This window comes from Glandiceps talaboti, chromosome 8 (genome assembly GCF_964340395.1).
Source record: "Glandiceps talaboti chromosome 8, keGlaTala1.1, whole genome shotgun sequence".
Taxonomy (NCBI): Eukaryota; Metazoa; Hemichordata; class Enteropneusta; family Spengelidae; genus Glandiceps; species Glandiceps talaboti.
Window position 1 is genome coordinate 10357672 of NC_135556.1, and position 19277 is coordinate 10376948.

At 35.1% G+C, this 19277-nt stretch overlaps 2 protein-coding genes across 3 annotated transcripts; one reads left to right on the plus strand and one right to left on the minus strand.

Moving 5' to 3' along the window:
- The first annotated feature begins 68 nt into the window (after window positions 1-68).
- Window positions 69-6182, plus strand: LOC144439071 (sequestosome-1-like). Its single transcript, XM_078128324.1, has 8 exons — window positions 69-176; window positions 387-571; window positions 1961-2056; window positions 2635-2852; window positions 3304-3535; window positions 4268-4524; window positions 5061-5205; window positions 5808-6182. The coding sequence occupies exons 2-8, from the start codon at window positions 400-402 to the stop codon at window positions 5948-5950; spliced, it is 1263 nt and encodes a 420-aa protein (XP_077984450.1). The 5' UTR covers window positions 69-176; window positions 387-399; the 3' UTR covers window positions 5951-6182.
- Window positions 6183-10365: 4183 nt separating this feature from the next.
- Window positions 10366-17886, minus strand: LOC144438875 (tetratricopeptide repeat protein 29-like). Of its 2 annotated transcripts, none has more exons than XM_078128085.1 (10): window positions 17787-17886; window positions 16985-17257; window positions 16388-16611; window positions 15512-15697; window positions 14546-14767; window positions 13898-13983; window positions 13185-13276; window positions 12746-12869; window positions 11358-11601; window positions 10366-10634 (listed from the first exon to the last, which is right to left on the minus strand). In XM_078128085.1, the coding sequence occupies exons 2-10, from the start codon at window positions 17218-17220 to the stop codon at window positions 10483-10485; spliced, it is 1566 nt and encodes a 521-aa protein (XP_077984211.1). In that variant the 5' UTR covers window positions 17221-17257; window positions 17787-17886; the 3' UTR covers window positions 10366-10482. The 2 variants fall into 2 exon arrangements, with proteins under 2 accessions (XP_077984211.1, XP_077984212.1); XM_078128086.1 differs by having other exon boundaries at window positions 15512-15693; window positions 16384-16611.
- Window positions 17887-19277: the final 1391 nt, after the last annotated feature.

A 19277-nucleotide genomic window follows, 5' to 3' on the forward strand; every position in this document is an offset into this window, starting at 1 on the left:
TGTTATTGTGTGAGTCACTTTTAATTAAGCGTATCTATTGGATAGCAGAGAAGAATCTCGAACGGTAAGTTTTGTATATAAACTTCTCCTCTGACCATTGCTTTCAGTATACTCTACACATTATTGTTGATCTGAACATTTTACGTACCCATTAGCAGCGTAAGATTGGTCTGAAGGTAAAAATCGTTGCATGTCTGTTTCCATGTTATGTTAGTCGTATTGATTTTGATGATGCATTCATTTTTATTTTCATCCACTGCACGTTTTAAAGTTTACCTACTATTGCAGTTGCGAAAAATTGCAATTTCTTCCTGATGTACAGCAAACAGCTGAATCTGTTTTCCTGTAGCTAATGTCATTATTTGTAACATCTTTCCACCACCCAGATCTCAGCTAAATATGTCTATCACTGTGAAAGCATATCTCGAATCCGCTGATGGCGGCCAGCCTGAAATTCGCCGCTTCACCGTGGACCAAGGAGTCTCTACGAACTACGATTACTTGGCTGGGAAGATTGCACAGGTCTTCCCTTCTCTGCCAAGGCCTGATTCGTTCAACCTGTCATACAAAGGTAAGAAAACCTTGTCAAATACAGAGCCGTACTGTATCTATGCATGGATGTTTACAAATCAGGTAGAACTAATGAAAACATCCAAAGTCTTGCCTGTGTCCAACCAAACATATCTGCTTTACCTGTGATAACGATCAAAACACAGGAATGCATAAAATATGTCAAAGTCTGTACTGTGAAAAAATACTGGTTGGTGTTTCTCCATGGTATGTTGGAATTGTAATTTTGGATCTGACATGACCTATAATATATATTGAAACATGACTTTTGTCTTTGACTTTTTGTGTTGCCTACCAAAGGAAAAAACAAAACAAACAAAAAATATGAATGCAAAACAAATCTAGCCACACTGACAGCCTCTTGTAAAGCTCACATGGTAAAAAATATTGAGCATTGCTAAATTTACCTCCATCCATTCAAATATGTAATGTAAAAATTAATATTTGAACTGCATTAGCAGCAAATATCCTTTATAAATATCTGGAATAACTAAAAAAATGATTTTGTGTAATCTGTGAATGTAAAAGAAGCAAAATACAGTTTGTAAACATTTAAAAATAAGTGAAAAATCCTGTGTATCCAGTCAAAGAAGAATAGTAGTGGGGGCAAAAGAATTATAGGTTGTTGCTCCATCATCAAAGAAGGAAATTTCTTTAACAAAATTGTTCATTTTTGTGATATGACGTATAATGCACCAGCTGGGCAATGACGCATCTTTAAATGCAAAAATATTACAAGTTTGACCTGGGAAAAGATGAGGCAGTGAGTCATCCTCAGAACCAGCTGGTCTTTTGAAATAATAACAATAAAGCACAAATCCAATATTGAAATAAGTTAATCCTATATTGCAAAATCAAAAGATGGGTAATAGCTGTACTAGTTGACAGTGCAAAATTGAATGCAGCCATTTTAGTATCACAACAACAGACTGACTGACTGACTCTGAGTCATCCAAAATGGCTGCTTTCAAAACATGCTGTGTAATCCAGGTGTCAATATACAACAAATGGAGTCCGTGTCATCTCTATTTTGTGTGCTGTTATCTATAGAAGCTAGAATATGGAACAATTGTTGTGTATAAATAAGAGTCATCCAAGATGGCTGCTTTCAAAACATGCTTAGTAATGTAGCTGACAGTACAAAATAGACTCGGATGGCAGCTATCTTAAGGAGAGTAGACATAAAAGATGTTTTGTGTATAAATAACAAACTCTTTAAGTACATTTGTGTCATCCATGATGGCTGCTTCCAAAACATTCTTACAAATGGAATCTGTGTCATCGCTATTTTGCAGACAGATATTTTTCAGCAGAGTAGACATTAAAAGATGTTTATGCACAATAAAGACTTCTTTTAATATTTTGATGTCTTTTTTTTTCTACACAACAGACTCAGAAGGTGACATGGTAGCATTTTCCAGTGATGATGAATTGGTTGATGCATATGGTCAACTGAATGAAGACATTTTCAGAGTCTACATCAGAGGTTTGTAGAGTTATTGTAAGATTATTCAGAATAAGTAAAGAATATTTTTAGGGCTAGTGAATTCTCCGTTCTTATTTTTAAAAATTATTAAAAATTTTCTTTGTATTTTCCACATTCTATTAGTAAGGGGTAAACTATTTGTTTTCAGGGATTGGAGGGCCTGGAGGATTTTCGAGAAAATAAATTGTTGTTGGGTCCAAATCCTCCAGTCCCCCCCCCCCCCGAAATCAAATGGTTTACCCTTCTTTTCAATGAAGTGTTTGATGGTTTGCTTTTGTTGCTATGTCAACATGATTGAGAATAGTCAAAATTTGTTCGAGAATTTAGCATATTTAGTTAAAATAGGAACAACTAATTGCAATTCAATATTCATTCCAATAGTTCTGACTGAAATTGTTGTAAGAAGGACAAATTTGTATGCTTTGCACCAAATGTCATGATTTTCACGAACCTCATTTTCAAAGTGACTTTCTGCCATTGTCAACTCTGACAAAAACAGTCTCCTTAAATGTTAGAAATAAGTGCTAGTATTATGAAGTATTAAATAACTCTGTATTTATCAAATTCTTCTTGTGTAGCTGCTGGAAAGAAGAGTGCAGATGACAAAGCCAATGAGCACGTGTTTCATCCTGGTGTGGTGTGTGATGGCTGTGAAGGCCGTATATTTGGACCACGTTTCAAGTGTGCTGTATGTCCAGACTATGATCTCTGCAAAGGGTGTGAGGGTAAAGGACTGCATCCAGAGCATGAGATGATAAAGATTCGTAAACCTCAAATAGGACGTAGCCACATGGGTGTAAGTTATTATAGCAAACTATTTCTTTGTAAATGTTTTCTTGGTGAGGGAGGACAATTGAACACAGCTCATTTAAGTAGGTTACATATAGTATACTGACATGGACATTCTAACTAACCATACTAGTATTAACTGACATACTAAAGTACACTATTGGAATTTTGCAAAACTGAAGCTTTTGTCTACACATGGCAAGGGGGGGGGGGGACCATGTTAATCGGTGATGATCACAGAGCGTTTCTTGCAAAGAAAGTGGGGTTTTAATGGTTTTTTTGTATTTTTAATTTCTTTATTCTCTGCCCTGAACCAAAAGATTTATCATAATCGAGGATGATCGTACTCTGTGGACAGCGTAAAAATTACTTGGTGAACAAGAAAACTGTACATTATGTCAAGTTTTACTGAGACCGTTACAACCCTTTGTAATACAGCATATTCTATATTTCTATAGGGTTTCGCATTCAGACCAGGTCTGTGGCGTTTCATGACTGGTGGTTTTGGTCCCAGAATGGCACAACGCTGGCGTACAATGTGGGAACAACAACAGAGACAAAATGGTGAAGGTTGCGGTCAGGCAGAAGGAGAAACTGGTGAACAACCAATGGAGGGTCAAGAAGATGACCCAAGCTCTGAATATCTGAAAGAAGTAGGCGATGCTGTGGCTGATATGCTGCACCCACTTGGTGAGACTTGTTCAATCATCAACTTAGATGTATTTCTTGTTTTTGTTTCAAAGTTAATTATTTACCCATTAAAAATGAATGACTTTTCTATTATGGATATATCTTACCCGTAAAGGGGGTTTTAACTCACCTCTCTGTCTGTAAAAGAACTTTTGCCCGCTTTCAGGTTCCTTTTGTTTAAAAAGAAAAAAAAATTGATGCAAAACTTGAAAACAATGTAAGAACATAAATAATTATTGCGAGCTTAAAGTGGCCATATGGATGAGAATTTGGTATTTTTTTGGATTTTTATTTGATAAAACAGCTTCACTATGTTTTTCTACTTGAAAAAATAATGTGAAATAACATATACCAAGTCCATGTTCATAACTCAATACATTGCAAAAAGATGCAAAAAGTGTAAAAAGCTTGTTATTGTACGTACAATAACAAAAATTTTACACATTGTTTAATGTTTTGCCGTTTATTGAGATGTGAACATGGACTTGGTATATGTTATTTCACATTATTTTTTCAAGTAGAGAAACATGGTGAAGCTGTTTTATCAAATAAAAATCCAAAATTAATACCAAATTCTCATCCATATGGCCACTTTAAAACCAAGGTTGTTATAAATGCATTACCTACAATAAACTTACTTACATTACCACCCTCACTGAAAACAAATAAAACAATCAAAATCAACAGAAACTGAAACTGGATTATAACCAGAATTTGTGATTGTTATTACAGGTATTGATGTAGATGTTGGCGTAGAGCACCCTCCAGATTTCAGACGCAGATGTGGCAGAGGAAGAGGTGCTCATTGGCGTAGAGGTGGTGGTGGCGGGCGTTGCGGTGGTAAATGTCCTCGTCGTCAAAACCAGGCAAACAGTGACAAACAAACAACCAAAGAAGACAAAGCCGAGGAGAAGACACAAGATGAAACTAAGAAGACACAAGATGAAGTTAAGAAAGATGGTGGAAAAGTAGATGAAAGTTATCAAATGGTAAGTTACTATCTCTCAACTCTCATCTTTATTATCTTCCACCAATTAGTGTCAGCAAAATGAAATTTCACTTGTCAAAAAATCAACAATCGTCTTACTTTTCAAATAATTAGGTTATAGGGAAAGCAAAAATAGAAGTTTGATTATCGGAAGTATCTCAATTTTGAAACGTTTTAGTAACTAAGTACAATGATAGATGCAATGCATTCTCAATTTCAAAATTACATGTACAGGAATTGAAAAATCCAGAAGAACTTTCCCACTAGAAGGCCATTCTTATAAACAAATTGCTAATTCTTTAGTAAGCAGTAAGCTTTCAATGAAAGTATTGCCATGGAATTAATTGTATCTGAAGCAATATGCCCCAAGTTTAGTACTTGAACATTAAGTAAGGCTCAAAATAAACTATTTTTACAATTTATAATTATGAGATTGTAATTAATGATAGAGTTACAGTTATCAACTCTAACATAGTTCTGTTGGTCTCTGCCAAACATTTGTTCTAATTATTGTATGTTTTTTCCTGTCTTTGCTAGGAGGTAGAGTCCACTCCCAAGGAAGGTGGATCTGGTGATGAAGGTGGTTGGACTGTAGTGAACGAACCTGGCAAGTCCAAAGAGTCACCATCTGATGCCCCATCAAGCGCTGTCTTGCCAGAACTGGTGAACCCACCACCCAAAGGTAGGCCATGACTTTAATTTTGGAATATGTTGACAGAAGTTATACAGTATTGTAGATAATTCGTAATCCAGTGTCGTGTGTGAGATTACAATTGGTGATGACAGCCGAAGAAAAACTGTCCTTTTCATTGAATATATAGTACCACCATTTTGGAAAAAAAAATATTCTGAAGAAAAATTATCACTAATGAAAATTTGTTCAGTAGCACATCTAGTGTAAAGAAAAAAGTTAATTTATTAATGATTCACTTTTTACTAATGGAAAATATTGACAAAACACAGTGTGATCCTAAAATTTTGTGCAACCAATCAATTTACAAGATTATTGTGAAGTATTGGCATAGTAGAAATGACATTTTATATGAGATGAGGAAATGACAATTGCATGTTTACAGCTATTGTCAATGTACACATACATTAATGTAATTAGGTAAATGATATAGAGTTTCTGAATATTATTAATTTATAATTAATCCAATTAGTCGTTCTAATCATAATATGGTTTCATGTTGTGTTATATCATATCGATTACAATCATTGTGAATAAAAATGTCAAAATTTGAATGCCTAGACTAATGATATTATGTATTTTTTTTTATACAGAGTCTAAAATTGACCAAGCTTTGAAGCAGATGCTTGCCATGGGATTTGATAACGAGGGTGGTTGGTTGACTCAATTACTGGAAGTTAAGGGTGGTGATATTGGCCGTGCCCTAGATACCATCAAGATGGGACGTCATACCTAAGCTAAAATTAACACAGCAGACGTCCACTGACTCCGACTTGACATGGAAATTCAACGCTGATACTGATATGTGATATTACTAGATTGTAGTTGCTTGAAGTGTTGTGAAATGTTAACTTTACTCGTCTCTTTCATGGCTCAGTGATCAATATATACATTATGTGTATTTTCTTTACCATGGGTAAGACTTCGACATAATTCAGTCATTTGCTGTGAACCCAAATTTGAACTTTCCAAAGTATAAAATTCAGAAATAATTCACTCAATTGCTGTGAATCCAAATTTGAACTTTACAAAGTTAAAAACGTCTAAATAATTCAACTGATTGCTGTGAACCCAAATTTGAACTCTAAAAAGCAAAAAATGTCTAAATAATTCACTCAGTAACTGTGAAATCCAAATTTGAACATTCAATTTTTTTTTGTCATTTTACTGGAATACAAGATGAAAATTGATCAAATAAATACACAGTATTTCTCAGAAATGAATTATTGCAAAAGTAGAATATTGGAGTGGTTTTCAATTGAATTGTAAAGGTTGTGGTACATGGAAGCAGACTTTCATTGGCAGAATTTTGGAATAGATTTGGTTGGGTATTAAATAAGCATTTTTTTTTTCAGAGAGTTCACACAGATCACTGGGCCATAGTATATTATCGAATGCACGCAAGGATTGCATGACAGGAATTCATATGCTATTTTATGTTAAAATCAAAGTGGATGTTATACATAGATGGCAGAATTACAAGAAATTCATTTCTGTTTATTGGTCACATTTACAATGAAATAACATATGGATTCCTACAAGTGCTTCTTTTGTTGTGCATCTAGGAAACAGACAGGTTCTCGCAGTCTGACAGGCTGATTACAGAAAGTTTACATGCAGAGTTTCACAGTTCAGATGACAGTCTAACAGTACAAAACATAGCATTATGAGTCTCAGATCAAAATATGACAGTCTGACAGAAATTTGAAACACATTTAAATAAGTCTTAAAGGTCAGAATTTATAGGCTCTGGAACTTTAAATACTGTCTGACTCGGTAAAATTTGCAATTATTAAAACTGCATGAATAAAGTCTGATTGAACAGCACTGAATGCTTAAAGTAAACATGAATATGTCAGTCGACAAACAAACCATTTCTGTCTGTACAGAAAGGAAATACAGACTTTCCATAATGACGCATGGTAGTAACATGTATGACCATAATGAGGTTAAATTGTCAAGTACCTGTCTGCTTCCTATAAATAGACAACAAGTTAACACATACTGTTTCACTTTTAAGTGACGCTAATTCTCACACATATAAAGGTGGTGTTATAAAATGCTACCCTCATCTATCTAGTCAGTAGACAGCATGGGAAAAAATGTAAAGTTTCACAGTTCTGGAGATGGCCAAATTACACCATGAATTTAGTTTTCAGTACAATCTACTTGAATATTAAACTGGATAACATCTGGAATGTTAAAGTACCGGTACTTACAATATTGCTGCAATATCCATGTTGCATGGAATGATTCATTTTAACTTGAGATACATTTACCTTCACTTTTATATGGATAATGGAAATTTTACAGAATTGTATTTATTATTGGTATAGGTATTAAAAACTGATGAAACTTGAACTATGTGACTGCTAGAATGTTTATTTAGATGTCCCCAATATTTTTCTTCATTCAGCCAAGGAAAATAAACAAGTCATGTACTCGGCCTTTGTCACTGCGAGTCACTACATGAGTAGAGTAACATAATTATACCAGTACCAGTAATATCAAAGGAAATCGGGGAAAGTAATGGTAATTTTGAACGTTTTGACTCACAGTTCAAAGACAGTAGAACCAGTGACGTAGACATGGGTTTCGTGACATAGACGTGCGTTGTTGTCATGTAGAGCGACCAGAGCATATATTCCATATTTTATTTTTTTTGTTCAACTTGGCTTGAGCATGGTAAAAATGTTAGGAATACACCCTCGGTGGTGACAATGCTTGGATGAATTATCAAGAAAGTAAACAGACTCTGCTCTCCTTCACCTCTTAGTCTGTATGGTACACTGTGTCAATGTGACCAAGGACACCCTCATGCATTGGGCAAACCCTTTAATTAAAAATTGGGACTGTTGAGGATAGAGTGACACAACACATCTATTTTATACCTATGATACATGTAAATATAAATGGAACTTGAATTCATATCACCCCCATCCCCCCACCCACCACCACCCCATACATGAAGCAAACTCCTACAAGATACACACAACCATACATTCTATGAATCAGGAAAATTAGTCGTTTACATATCTCTGATAAATAGTAGATTAGGGAATAGTTTGTCAGAATGTCCAGGTTATTTAGAAGAGAATAATATGACAAAACTTTCTTGAGACATAGGAATTTGTACATATCCAGTCAGCTTTATACTTATAGGGCACAGTGCAGTGATACAAGGGGAATAGTTAGTCATGCCATAACATGCAACCCTATATGTATAGTTGCTATTGTTTCAAATTTGTAAGAACTACTTGTGTAATATAATGTGGCTTTTTCATGTCCCAGTCTGTACTTTACACTTATTGTATGTACATATATTGATTCTGTCAAAAGACCATTGATTGCTTGAATTAATAGGAAAACATGATACCTCTAACACGGCCATTCATGGTGAATGTATGCAGGCTTTGTTCAGTATCATTGCTGTTGTTAAAACCCGGATTTATCTGCCATAAATTTATCATTTCATGAATTAACTGCTAATATTTCATCACATTATCACCATCAGCAATAATTTATACTGATATTAGCGTTAAGAACTGGATTCTGTGAAATGCTGGTGATTGCATAGCAAGACATGTTACTGTACTTGTCTTGATGTAGGTTAATGTTATTACAATGAATGGTTTTATTTTGGTGCTAAGCTTTTCGCTGAAACAACTTTTATGCCAAAATAAACCGAATAATCAGATATTATTCTTAAAGTTGTTCTCACCAAATTTACATAATTGTAATTATAAAAGAGCAACCAAAAGTTTTGACTAGAACCTCTAGCCTTGTACGCTCACTGCCACTAGAGGGCGTAGTAGCAGATACAGATACTATTTTTCTTTGTTCAGCAAGGGAAGAAATGTTATTGACCTGTGGGACCTTGTCACTTTATGTTGAAGACTTGGAAGTGAATAAACCCTCAGGTAAAAGTATTTGGTGATTGAATAAAGAAAAATATTGGGGAATAATATACACATTTATTAGACTTTTTAGAGCATAATTTATGAAAAATTGGGAAGAGTAACTGTCTTGGAACATTTTGACTAGTACTTCAAGCACCGCAGAACTAATAATGTACATACATGTTGTAGTGTAGAATGGCCAAGGTGTAAAAGCCATATTATTTGTATGAACATGTTCAAGTTGACTTGCAAGTGGTCTTGCATAATTTCATGATGGCAATGATTACCAATGGGTATAGAGTGATGTCATGAAAGAGACATCAGTTACAGTGTATCATTTCAACAGACTGACAACTCTGTGCTTTACTGAACAGTAGCAGTTTTTATTGTTCATTTCAAAATACAAATTTCAACGGAATTGTATATGGAAGTACAAACGAGACCAAACGTCTCAGTTGTTTGGATAGTAAAGATCTATTTCAAGAACCAATCTCATCTCAAAGAAATAATCTCATTCTGGCTGATTAGGTTGAAAATATTCTAGTCTACACTGTACAAAGAAATATATATTTGGTTTCAAGTTACAGATTTCTATTTGTATATCTCCAAGTAATAACAAGAATAGGACGGAACAACATTATTCGCAACTCTCAAACTAAGCATATACAGGAAAATGGACTCGGAGAAAGAGGAAAATAGTCTGGCAAAACAACAAACAGAAAATTATACTTGATTCTCAGAGAAAGAAAGTCTGGTGGCACAGAATGAACAAAAATTTGAAACTGAACGCAGAGAAAGAAATAGTCTTGTGGCAAAGAACAAACAAAAAACTTGCACCTGTATTCAAAAACAAGAAAGTGGTGCAGAACAGAAAAAAAAAACTTGACTCCGAGAAAGACAGAAATAAATCAGGGGAAAAAAACAAACTTGAACCAACAAATCTTTCTAATAATATCATCTGGCAAATAATAACAAGGCACGTCATTAAAATAATACATCTGTGAACTGGTAGAGATAGTTACTTTCTTTACATAGTTTTGGTTGGAATTTTAACTAAAATATGTTACATTGTTTTAATTTACATTCAAACAAAATATTACAAAATATCAAATCTTTTATTTACAAATGAATTTTGACATGTACATAGTGTAAGAAGAAAGTCGGAGTATAATGGAGTCCATTAGATCTATTAGTAATCAAACACCATAACTCCCCTCCCCTTAACCCCCCCCCCCCCCCCACCCCCCTCAAATGTACCATGTTGGTTGAATATCACGATATCCAATACATAGTGGTCACTCGTATATCATATGGGGTATATTGGTTGGTTGTATGTACAATCAAATAAACATAGTATTTGTTTCCCCAGTTATTCATCTTTCTTTGCTTCTTGGTCCCCAGCTGTGCTTCCATCTTTACTTTCCTCCTTGCTGTCTTCTCCGTTTCCTTCCTTATTTTCTTCTGACTCTGCTTTACTGTCGTCTTCCTTTTTCTCCTCTTTGACCTCTTCCTTCTTTTCCTCTGTGGATGGACAAGGGAGAAATGTGTTAGACCCCCTCTACTATACATGTCACATTATCCATGGAATACCTTGAACTCAAGATCTCACAGACACAATATTCTTATAAGTGTAACATGCACAATGACCTAAAAGATTGAGATCACGTTCAATGTCAATTGTTCATGCTTTTGTTTACTAGAAAACAACCAATTTCATTTTTAGTTGTATTATGAGTTTACGAAAATAGCTTGAACCTTTGATTATATTTGGACCTGGGCAGGCTTTTTCAAGAAGTTTGGATTGAATTAAATGGAACAGTAAAAATTCTATGGCATAAAAACATGAACAAAGAAACGTGACTTACAAGTAGACCGTCAACATAAATAGAATATATACAAACTAGAATGAATTAAAGAAATACTACCAAACCAAAGTGACTAGAGTTTCAGTTGGGTGGCTCAGTGTTTTTTACGTCTCACACAGCAGGGTTTTTTTTGTTACAAATTACATAAAACAAAATAGACTCATACTACATTTGTACTAAGATTAGTATCTGATAATAATGGAATTGCTCAGGTTCAGTCCCATCCTCTTTTTTTTTTTAAAAAGGAATTGAGCAAATCTTACATGGTACTCTTTTCAAATATTTACTACAATAAAGCACATATCAACCGCTCTAGATGACAGATCTTTAAATTCCAATAACTAGTTCATTACATATTCACAAACAAAAACCAATTTACCTTTTGGTACATCATCTTTTACACCTTCAGCAAACTGTTCTCCTCTCACATTCTTCCAGTCAATTACAACACCAAGTCTTTTCTTACTTGGTTTCTCAACACAGTCAGCAAAGTTTAGAAGTACTCTATGAGCACTAGCAATGCCATAGTTGACTCTGGTTTCACTGGTACTTAGTATATCACCAGTGCTACGGGCTATGTTGTAAGCTTTACCGAAAAACTCAGACGCCTTCAAGTATTGACCCTACGGATAAAACAGAAAGATTACATATTGTAACTTAGAGTTTTCTAAGTCGTCGACCTTCATCCACATTCTGTTCATCAGAACGTGTATTTATCACTATGTGACACTGATGGTCCAACCTACACAAAATAGCCTATCAAATCTGGAAACTTACTATCATAGACAAAAGAAGACAACTTGTCTATGCTATGATCTAGCTTGTGTGGGTCTCCAATATTTTGATGATTTAGAATTACTACTAAATGCATAGTCTAGTTCCTATACAGTATCATTACCATTTACACCTCCACTCACATAGTCTAGTTCCTATACAGTATCATTACCATTTACACCTCCACTCACATAGTCTAGTTCCTATACAGTATCGTTACCATTTACACCTCCACTCACATAGTCTAGTTCCTATACAGTATCATTACCATTTACACCTCCACTCACATAGTCTAGTTCCTATACAGTATCATTACCATTTACACCTCCACTCACACAGTCTAGTTCCTATACAGTATCGTTACCATTTACACCTCTACTCACATAGTCTAGTTCCTATACAGTATCATTACCATTTACACCTCCACTCACATAGTCTAGTTCCTATACAGTATTGTTACCATTTACACCATCAACTCACACGTCGTTTAGTTAGAAACTACAGTGGCATCCAGACTACTAAATGCATATCTCTTTTTTTTATTTTGAGTCCAGAACATTGACAGCTGGTGCTGCTTATCACAATTTTCCTAGTTCAGCAAGAGTGAAGTGAAATACATGTACCAACAGTCAACACTTCTTTCCTCATATTTTAGAATGCTTGTAAACCAGTAGTTTTATCTGTTTTCATGACTGACTTTCATCAACAACGTCTTTCATTTATTACATTAACATTTTGATAAACAAACTCATCAATTTTTTATTGACTTCAAACTAGTATCATTTGGACATTGTCAACATGAAAGTGCTTTGTCCTATCTTTTATCTTCATTTTTATTGTTTCTCATCAACAGTGCTATAAAGCAGCCACTTACAGATGAGTACATTTATGTTAGCTGATGTTTGATACAGAGAACTTAAACATGTTTGTTTACTCATAATATGGAAGGACAACAGTGCAGTTATACTCTGTTGATGTTAATTGTCTCCTTACCTGTACATTGTATATAGTACCAAGACAGGCTGAGGCTCTTCCCAGTGCCTTCTCTTGTTTACTATTCTGTGCAACGTCTACAAACATCTCAAGATAGCGGATTGCTTCATCACCTTTACCTTGACTGAAATGGAGACACAGAAAGATCAGTTGTAAAAAGTCTTATTAACAGTGGCTGCATGAAAAGGAAGTATTGCTGCTGGACAATTAAAATAACACTACAATACTAGTATTCTACTGAAATTTAATACAGTAGTTACTTTAGCTAGTAATCACACACACTGGCACGATACTCAATAAAGTATACAACATGATAGACTGTAAGATACATCGTGACGTTTCGCCCTCACCGGCCTCCTCTCACTCCTGTTAGGGGTTGCCTGATGTTTGAGGGCACCCGTCACGGCGTACCTTACAGACTAACAACATGACAACTCACCTTTTATAGGAGTCTGCAATGGCTTCACAGGCTTTACCCATTCCTTCTTGATCTCCTAACTGTTTACAGATTTCCATATATCCTTGATGATACTGTAACACAACCACAATTTATTTTCACATTTCATTAATATATTACTAAATGATATCCGAATAATAGCAATTGATATTTCCATAAACTTGATTTATGAATAATTTGTACCCAGTTGTGTTTATTATATTAAAAAGGCACCATGTGACACCCAAAACTTGTACCACTATTTACTGTTTTCAAGGGTCAGACATGATTAGCAGTGCTATTTTTTGACTCCTGTTATTCGATCTGATTGTTTTGCTTCTTATGTATTTACATCTGTTGATCGGGTAATAAAAGATATTGTATCGTATCTTTTCACATTGTATCGTATCGTATCGTATCATATCGTATCGTATGTAAAAGAATACAAAAAATGGCTTGAATCTGACTATTTTGCACCTCAGGGGGATTTTTCAAGAATCTGAAAATTACAAAAACCAATTCCACACAACTGCAAATACGAAAGCATGTACAAGAACTTTTGACTACAACCTCTATCCTTGTTCACTTTGCTACCACTAGAGGGCGTAGTAGCAGATTTTTACAGCACTTTTATTTGAATTTCAACATCTAATTCAAAAATAACCAGCTTCATATATATATAAGCAACATGTGACTGATATTAATGGGACACTTACCATAAGTGCAGTCTCTGGATCTGAAATGCCTTCATAGGCTAATCCTAAACGATAACTAGATTTGCCTTCTTCTGCCGTGTCGCCACCTGAACAGGGTGAAAAAATACACAAGGAAATCAATACTGGTCTTAATAACTGAATCAACACTTCTTCTTACATTACACTGTGTATGTTGATCATTGAAGAAGATGTACTGTAATTAATACACAAGTTCTCTTCTTTTACTTGGGATTTTGAAATCGACATGTTTCAAACAAATCAATTGTCTTTCTACACTCGTTCCATGTGACATATCTGATAAAACTTCTTGGCTATATCCTGATGAATAATACTTCAAACTGGTGTGGATTTCATACAAGTTCACATCCTGTATTCTCACTGTGGCCACATCAAACATTTAGAATCAATTGTAAATACATGTATATTTGAAAGGTACAAGTGTGGTAACATTGCAGAAAAGATGACCGATAAGAAATGATCTCTCTCTCTTATCAATAACCTTGAACATTTTTATCAGTTAAAACACACAACATTGCAAATATTTGCATTGTCAGCAAATTTTTCAGTGTAATATATACCATTCTTGATCAAAGTTGGAAAACATCAGTAGTTCTAAGTGACATGGTTCAAAACAAAATTTCCACTTACTTTCTTTGGCCATTTCAAATGCTTTCAGTAAATATTGAATTGCTTGTTGTAAATCTTTTTCTTCTGCTTTCTGTAAGTTTTCAGCCATCGTTGTGTATAATCGCCTGAGGTGATCACATGCCATGGCATGTAAACTTTGTCCATCCTCCGTTCTCCAGTTGCTGTTTCTTGATGATAATTGATAAAAGGTTTCAAAATGTTCTGCTGCTTTATCACAGGATCCTACAATGACAAATAGAAAATATAGAAATTAAACATGCTTATATGTTTTGTTAATATGTCTTCTTTTTCATTGCACCATGCATGAGCCAAGTTGAAAAAAAATATGGAATATATACTCTGGTCATTCTACATCACAATAATGCATGATGTCATGATAATGCATGCCTGTGTTTCATTGGTTCTGCTGTGTTCGATATATGAGTCATTCAGCCGGAAAATACTCATGAGCTAAGGGTTATCAGTTCTCGTCTAGTGACTCATATGACAAAGCCCCTTTAGGTCACTCGTATTTTGGCTGAACGAAGAAAAATATTGGGGAACAACATCTAATTAGCAACAAATGTGTCTACACATATACTACAGTGTTATAGCTGAGTGGAATCTGATTGTTCAAATTTTATTTCTTCACAAATCCGAGTTTGTTTGTCTACTTTTTGATAAACATACTATTTTTATTGTAAAACTCATAAAAATGGTGCTGTAGAAAGATTTTACTTATACATGTATTTGAATAACTTGATTTACAATTTTAAAAATCTAGCATCAGACTGCTAAACTTTATTTGTGATTGTTATTATTATAAAAAAAAAAAGTTGCTACGTAGCATAACATTAATACAAGCTCTCTTTTGAGTTACATGTTTATAGTTATATTCAAAATATCAGTCTCCAGCATAAAGTGAAGTACTTTGATTCCACTAATAGTGGAAACACAACTAAAATACTATTGACATTCTCTACTTACTGCTGTGTTCAAATGCTAAACCCATATTACAGTTTGCTTCAGCTTCTTTCCTTCTACCATCTCCTTTGATTTGTAGACTAGTTTCCAGACAACTTAGATAAAAGTGGTTTGACAGCCAGTAATCCCCTATGGCTTTAAAATATTCTGCTAATTTATTCTGAGCTGCATAGACTGCTTCCATGCTACCTGTAATAGAATGACAATGAACAATGATTAGCGTATGGTACATATATCACAAAGTCACACTCTGGGTGCCCCAAGTCAACTCTCCCCACAGGACAGCTTGGGAATTAACCTGACCTGATTTGACCCAAGATGGGGACGATATGTGAATCAATTTGACTGTTACTTTTATCAATTCTGAAAGAATTATTATACCATAATTTGAGGAAATAATGTTTCACTTCAAAATTGTCTAATAATTTTGGAAAGATAGACCAATTAATTCATCATGAATGACAACTTTAATGTGTGTGCCTCAGAGGTTCCCCGACTTGGTACCCCAAATGCAATGAAATGCGTTCAATTTCTACATGACCCAATGCTCCCTAGTGAAGTCATTTACTCCAACCACAGACCCCCCCCCCCCCACCCCCACCCCCACCAACCCAAGGTTCCCTGTGCTTGGTTTATAGAACACATCGCAGGTAAAATGCCAGGGGAACACCGGAACATTTTACCAACTTATCTCCTTCATATTAACAGAGTCAATATGAGTAATGATATAAACATCACTTTTCCATGCTATCTTAGATAGTTCTCTACACATGGCCACTCTGCTAGATCACAGTTTCACCCTCCTATTACGAAAGAATGAATGTAAAAATACCAAACCGGTGCAAGAACTAACAAATTGAAAACAAACAACAGACTTACCTATTCTAAGTGCTGCTTCTGCTTCTGTTAAATACTGTTTCAATTTATCTAATTTATCAAATTCATCTTCTAATAATGTTAAATTCCAAATCAATGAGTCGGGTCCTGCTGCATCTCTCTCAGCTTTCTGTTGTTTGATAAGGGCAAATAACTCAGAAAACGACCTATGAAAACCATCTTTCAGCATTTCTATGCATAGTGTGTGAAAATATGTGTTCCTATACCTGTAAAAATGAACAGAAGAACATACATGTTTGTGTAACAAGTCGTGACACTGGAGGTACCACACAATAAAACCTTACAGGTATGAGTCGTTGTCATTTGTCGGATAATCGGTATAGTAGTAGAGGCCAGTATCAAACATTAGTTTTTCAACTGTTTGATAAAGGGAAGTGTATGTCTTTTACTCAGGAAGACAACTCTTTTCTTGCATTTGTAGAAACTCAAATTTCTAACTTGGCCTAATCTAAAAAAGACATGACCGAACACTTCAGTTCTGTATTTTTTGGGGGGACTGACTGCTTGTCTTTTTGAGTATCTAGCTTGTCTTGCACTCTGAACACATGACAGATTTATCAGTACAAAACATCAACTTACCTAGCTGTGTCATTATGTGAAAGTTCTGGTTGCTTGGCCCTCAGCATTTGTTGCCTCATCTGCAATTCTCTTTCCCTTTTACCAATCATTTTTTGCCCGGGTCGATATGTTGATCTGGAAGTACTTCCTGTGCTTTTACTAGGCGGACTAGGTATTCTGTGTTGCTGTATGGTCTGTTGGGTCAATCCTGGCCCAAGTCCAGCACCTGGTTGAATTGCTGGCAGGGGAGCTGCCATTTTGTCTGATTACTACTCTGCAACCAAAGCAGACGGCCTATGGAGAGAACGAGGTAAAAGCCAGCTATGAACGCAATGTAGTATTTTATTCTTTCCTCTTTGGTAAAGATTAATCCCCCAATGGTTGGCATCGTGTAACATTCACAATCCCCCCCCCCCCCCCCAATATTGTGATAAAATCAATAATTTCATGTGAGTATCTTTATCCCCTCCCACTCCGTCAACAACGTGCATGGACAAGGCTCCAATGGTAAACGTTATATGACCTTGAAAACATTGTGTTTTAACTGGTAGACCACATGGAAAATATCTTAACACTGTAAAGAATAATCAAATGAATCCATATACTCATATACCGTATGAGATAACTTACGTACAAAAGTGACAGATGAAACTGAAAATGTAAACATTGCGGGAGTTTTACACATACGTCACGGTCGACGACGAACCTTCGTCAGTATAAAAATCTACCCCCAAATACATTAGCAAACGTTTTACTGTATATGTAATATTGCATCAAATAATTTTTTATCAATAGCTGGCTTAGGTTTTTGAATAAAGCTTACCAAAAGCAGCTCCAAATTGGCGTAAACCACTGTCAAATACAACTTCGTTCGATAGAACTCTTGACAATCTCTATCCAAGATGGCCGCTAGTGTTCTCAGTTGCCACAGCAACTTTTCAGACTCGTTCCGGATAGAAGAAAATAACAGCGTAAAACTAAACATATGTATCTTTTTTTTAAAGTTCACTTAAGTGCTCATTTCATTTCATATTTTATCATGTATATAAATAAATACATACATAAATCTCCTGCTATCTTATTCTAAAAAAAATAAGGAACTGTGAAAGCGGGCGAGGGTATATATTTCTGGAGTGACGATTTAATCTCGCTATCTGGACTGTGAGGGCGGTCGACTGAAAATTGGCCCGACAATCTGAACTTCTCAGTACATACAACTGAAAACGAACTTTATTTTTCAAGAATTTTATCAAGCGCCCACAAAAGCAAATAAAGAAAAATGGTGGCAAAACCAAATCTGTAATATATGACTGGTTTGACGATGGATAAATTACCCATGACATAGTCTGTGGTCGAGTTCATGATAAAGTATCGTTCATCGTCGTAAACCATGACCGTTTTAAATACGGTGTACCGTTCTTACGAGCCGGTGTCACTAGATAGTCTTCTTTCGCGGTGAGTGAACCTGCGCGATCACAGAAACAATTGTAATGTTACCCCTTTCATATATAGTTGGCTAAATACGTCAATAACGATATTATCGACATTTTATTGTATTCTGATAGAAATATTCTGAGACATAACTCGGGAAACAAATCATGCCTGGGGTTAGAAACCACAGTTGGTATCCAGACTACATAGTACATGTAGTCTTAGTACTAATACACCGCTGTATACTTCATCGAATCTGTCTGCTTGTTTTCATAGTTGACGCTGGACTTTTATTTTGTTAGTTATGTTTATCTGAAGTGTTCCTTGAAAGTTTGCATTTTGTGTATTGTTTCGCTATAAGCTTATACTAATACGTTTTTATGTGTGATCTTGCCTCAAGTTGGTATCCTTTGTTAAAGAATTATGAACTCGAAACGGCAGGACTGAATTTATTTTAATATCAGGATTGTTCTACTCATTACTTTTGCACTGCTGTAAAGATATACACATATATATGTGTAGGCCCCTGCATGTTTTACACATGTTTCATTGATTGCGTCAGTAACTATGTACTAGTTTTTCACTGAGCTGTCTAATCTTAACCTCCGTTTTTGATAGAGTTTGCCAGAAATATTTAATTTATTGCATGTAAGCGAACATCACATCTTAGAGGACGTTTTTACCTTGGAGGGATGGTTTTACCAACTTGTTTTTACACTAATCGTTTCAGGAGAGTTCAAGGTTGAAAGTTCATACTTTCTGTTCAAATTGAGACCAGAGATATATTGATGAAAGTATTGAGTTTGAATAAGACTCTTTTATTTCTGTATTTCGTCTCTTCGCAGGGTTTTTTCTTCAGAAATTTAAAAAAAAATGAAAAATA

What these genes read in the sequence shown, in the direction of transcription:
- LOC144439071 (XM_078128324.1), top strand. Translation starts at nt 400, where the DNA reads ATGTCTATCACTGTGAAAGCATATCTCGAATCCGCTGATGGCGGCCAG. An exon ending in TTTCAGAGTCTACATCAGAG is followed by an intron (nt 2,057 to 2,634) that starts GTTTGTAGAGTT and finishes CTTCTTGTGTAG; the next exon opens with CTGCTGGAAAGAAGAGTGCA. An exon ending in TAGATGAAAGTTATCAAATG is followed by an intron (nt 4,525 to 5,060) that starts GTAAGTTACTAT and finishes TGTCTTTGCTAG; the next exon opens with GAGGTAGAGTCCACTCCCAA.
- LOC144438875 (XM_078128085.1), bottom strand. Translation starts at nt 17,220, where the DNA reads ATGGCAGCTCCCCTGCCAGCAATTCAACCAGGTGCTGGACTTGGGCCA. An exon ending in TCACATAATGACACAGCTAG is followed by an intron (nt 16,612 to 16,984) that starts GTAAGTTGATGT and finishes TCATTTTTACAG; the next exon opens with GTATAGGAACACATATTTTC. An exon ending in AAAAGATGATGTACCAAAAG is followed by an intron (nt 10,635 to 11,357) that starts GTAAATTGGTTT and finishes GTCCATCCACAG; the next exon opens with AGGAAAAGAAGGAAGAGGTC.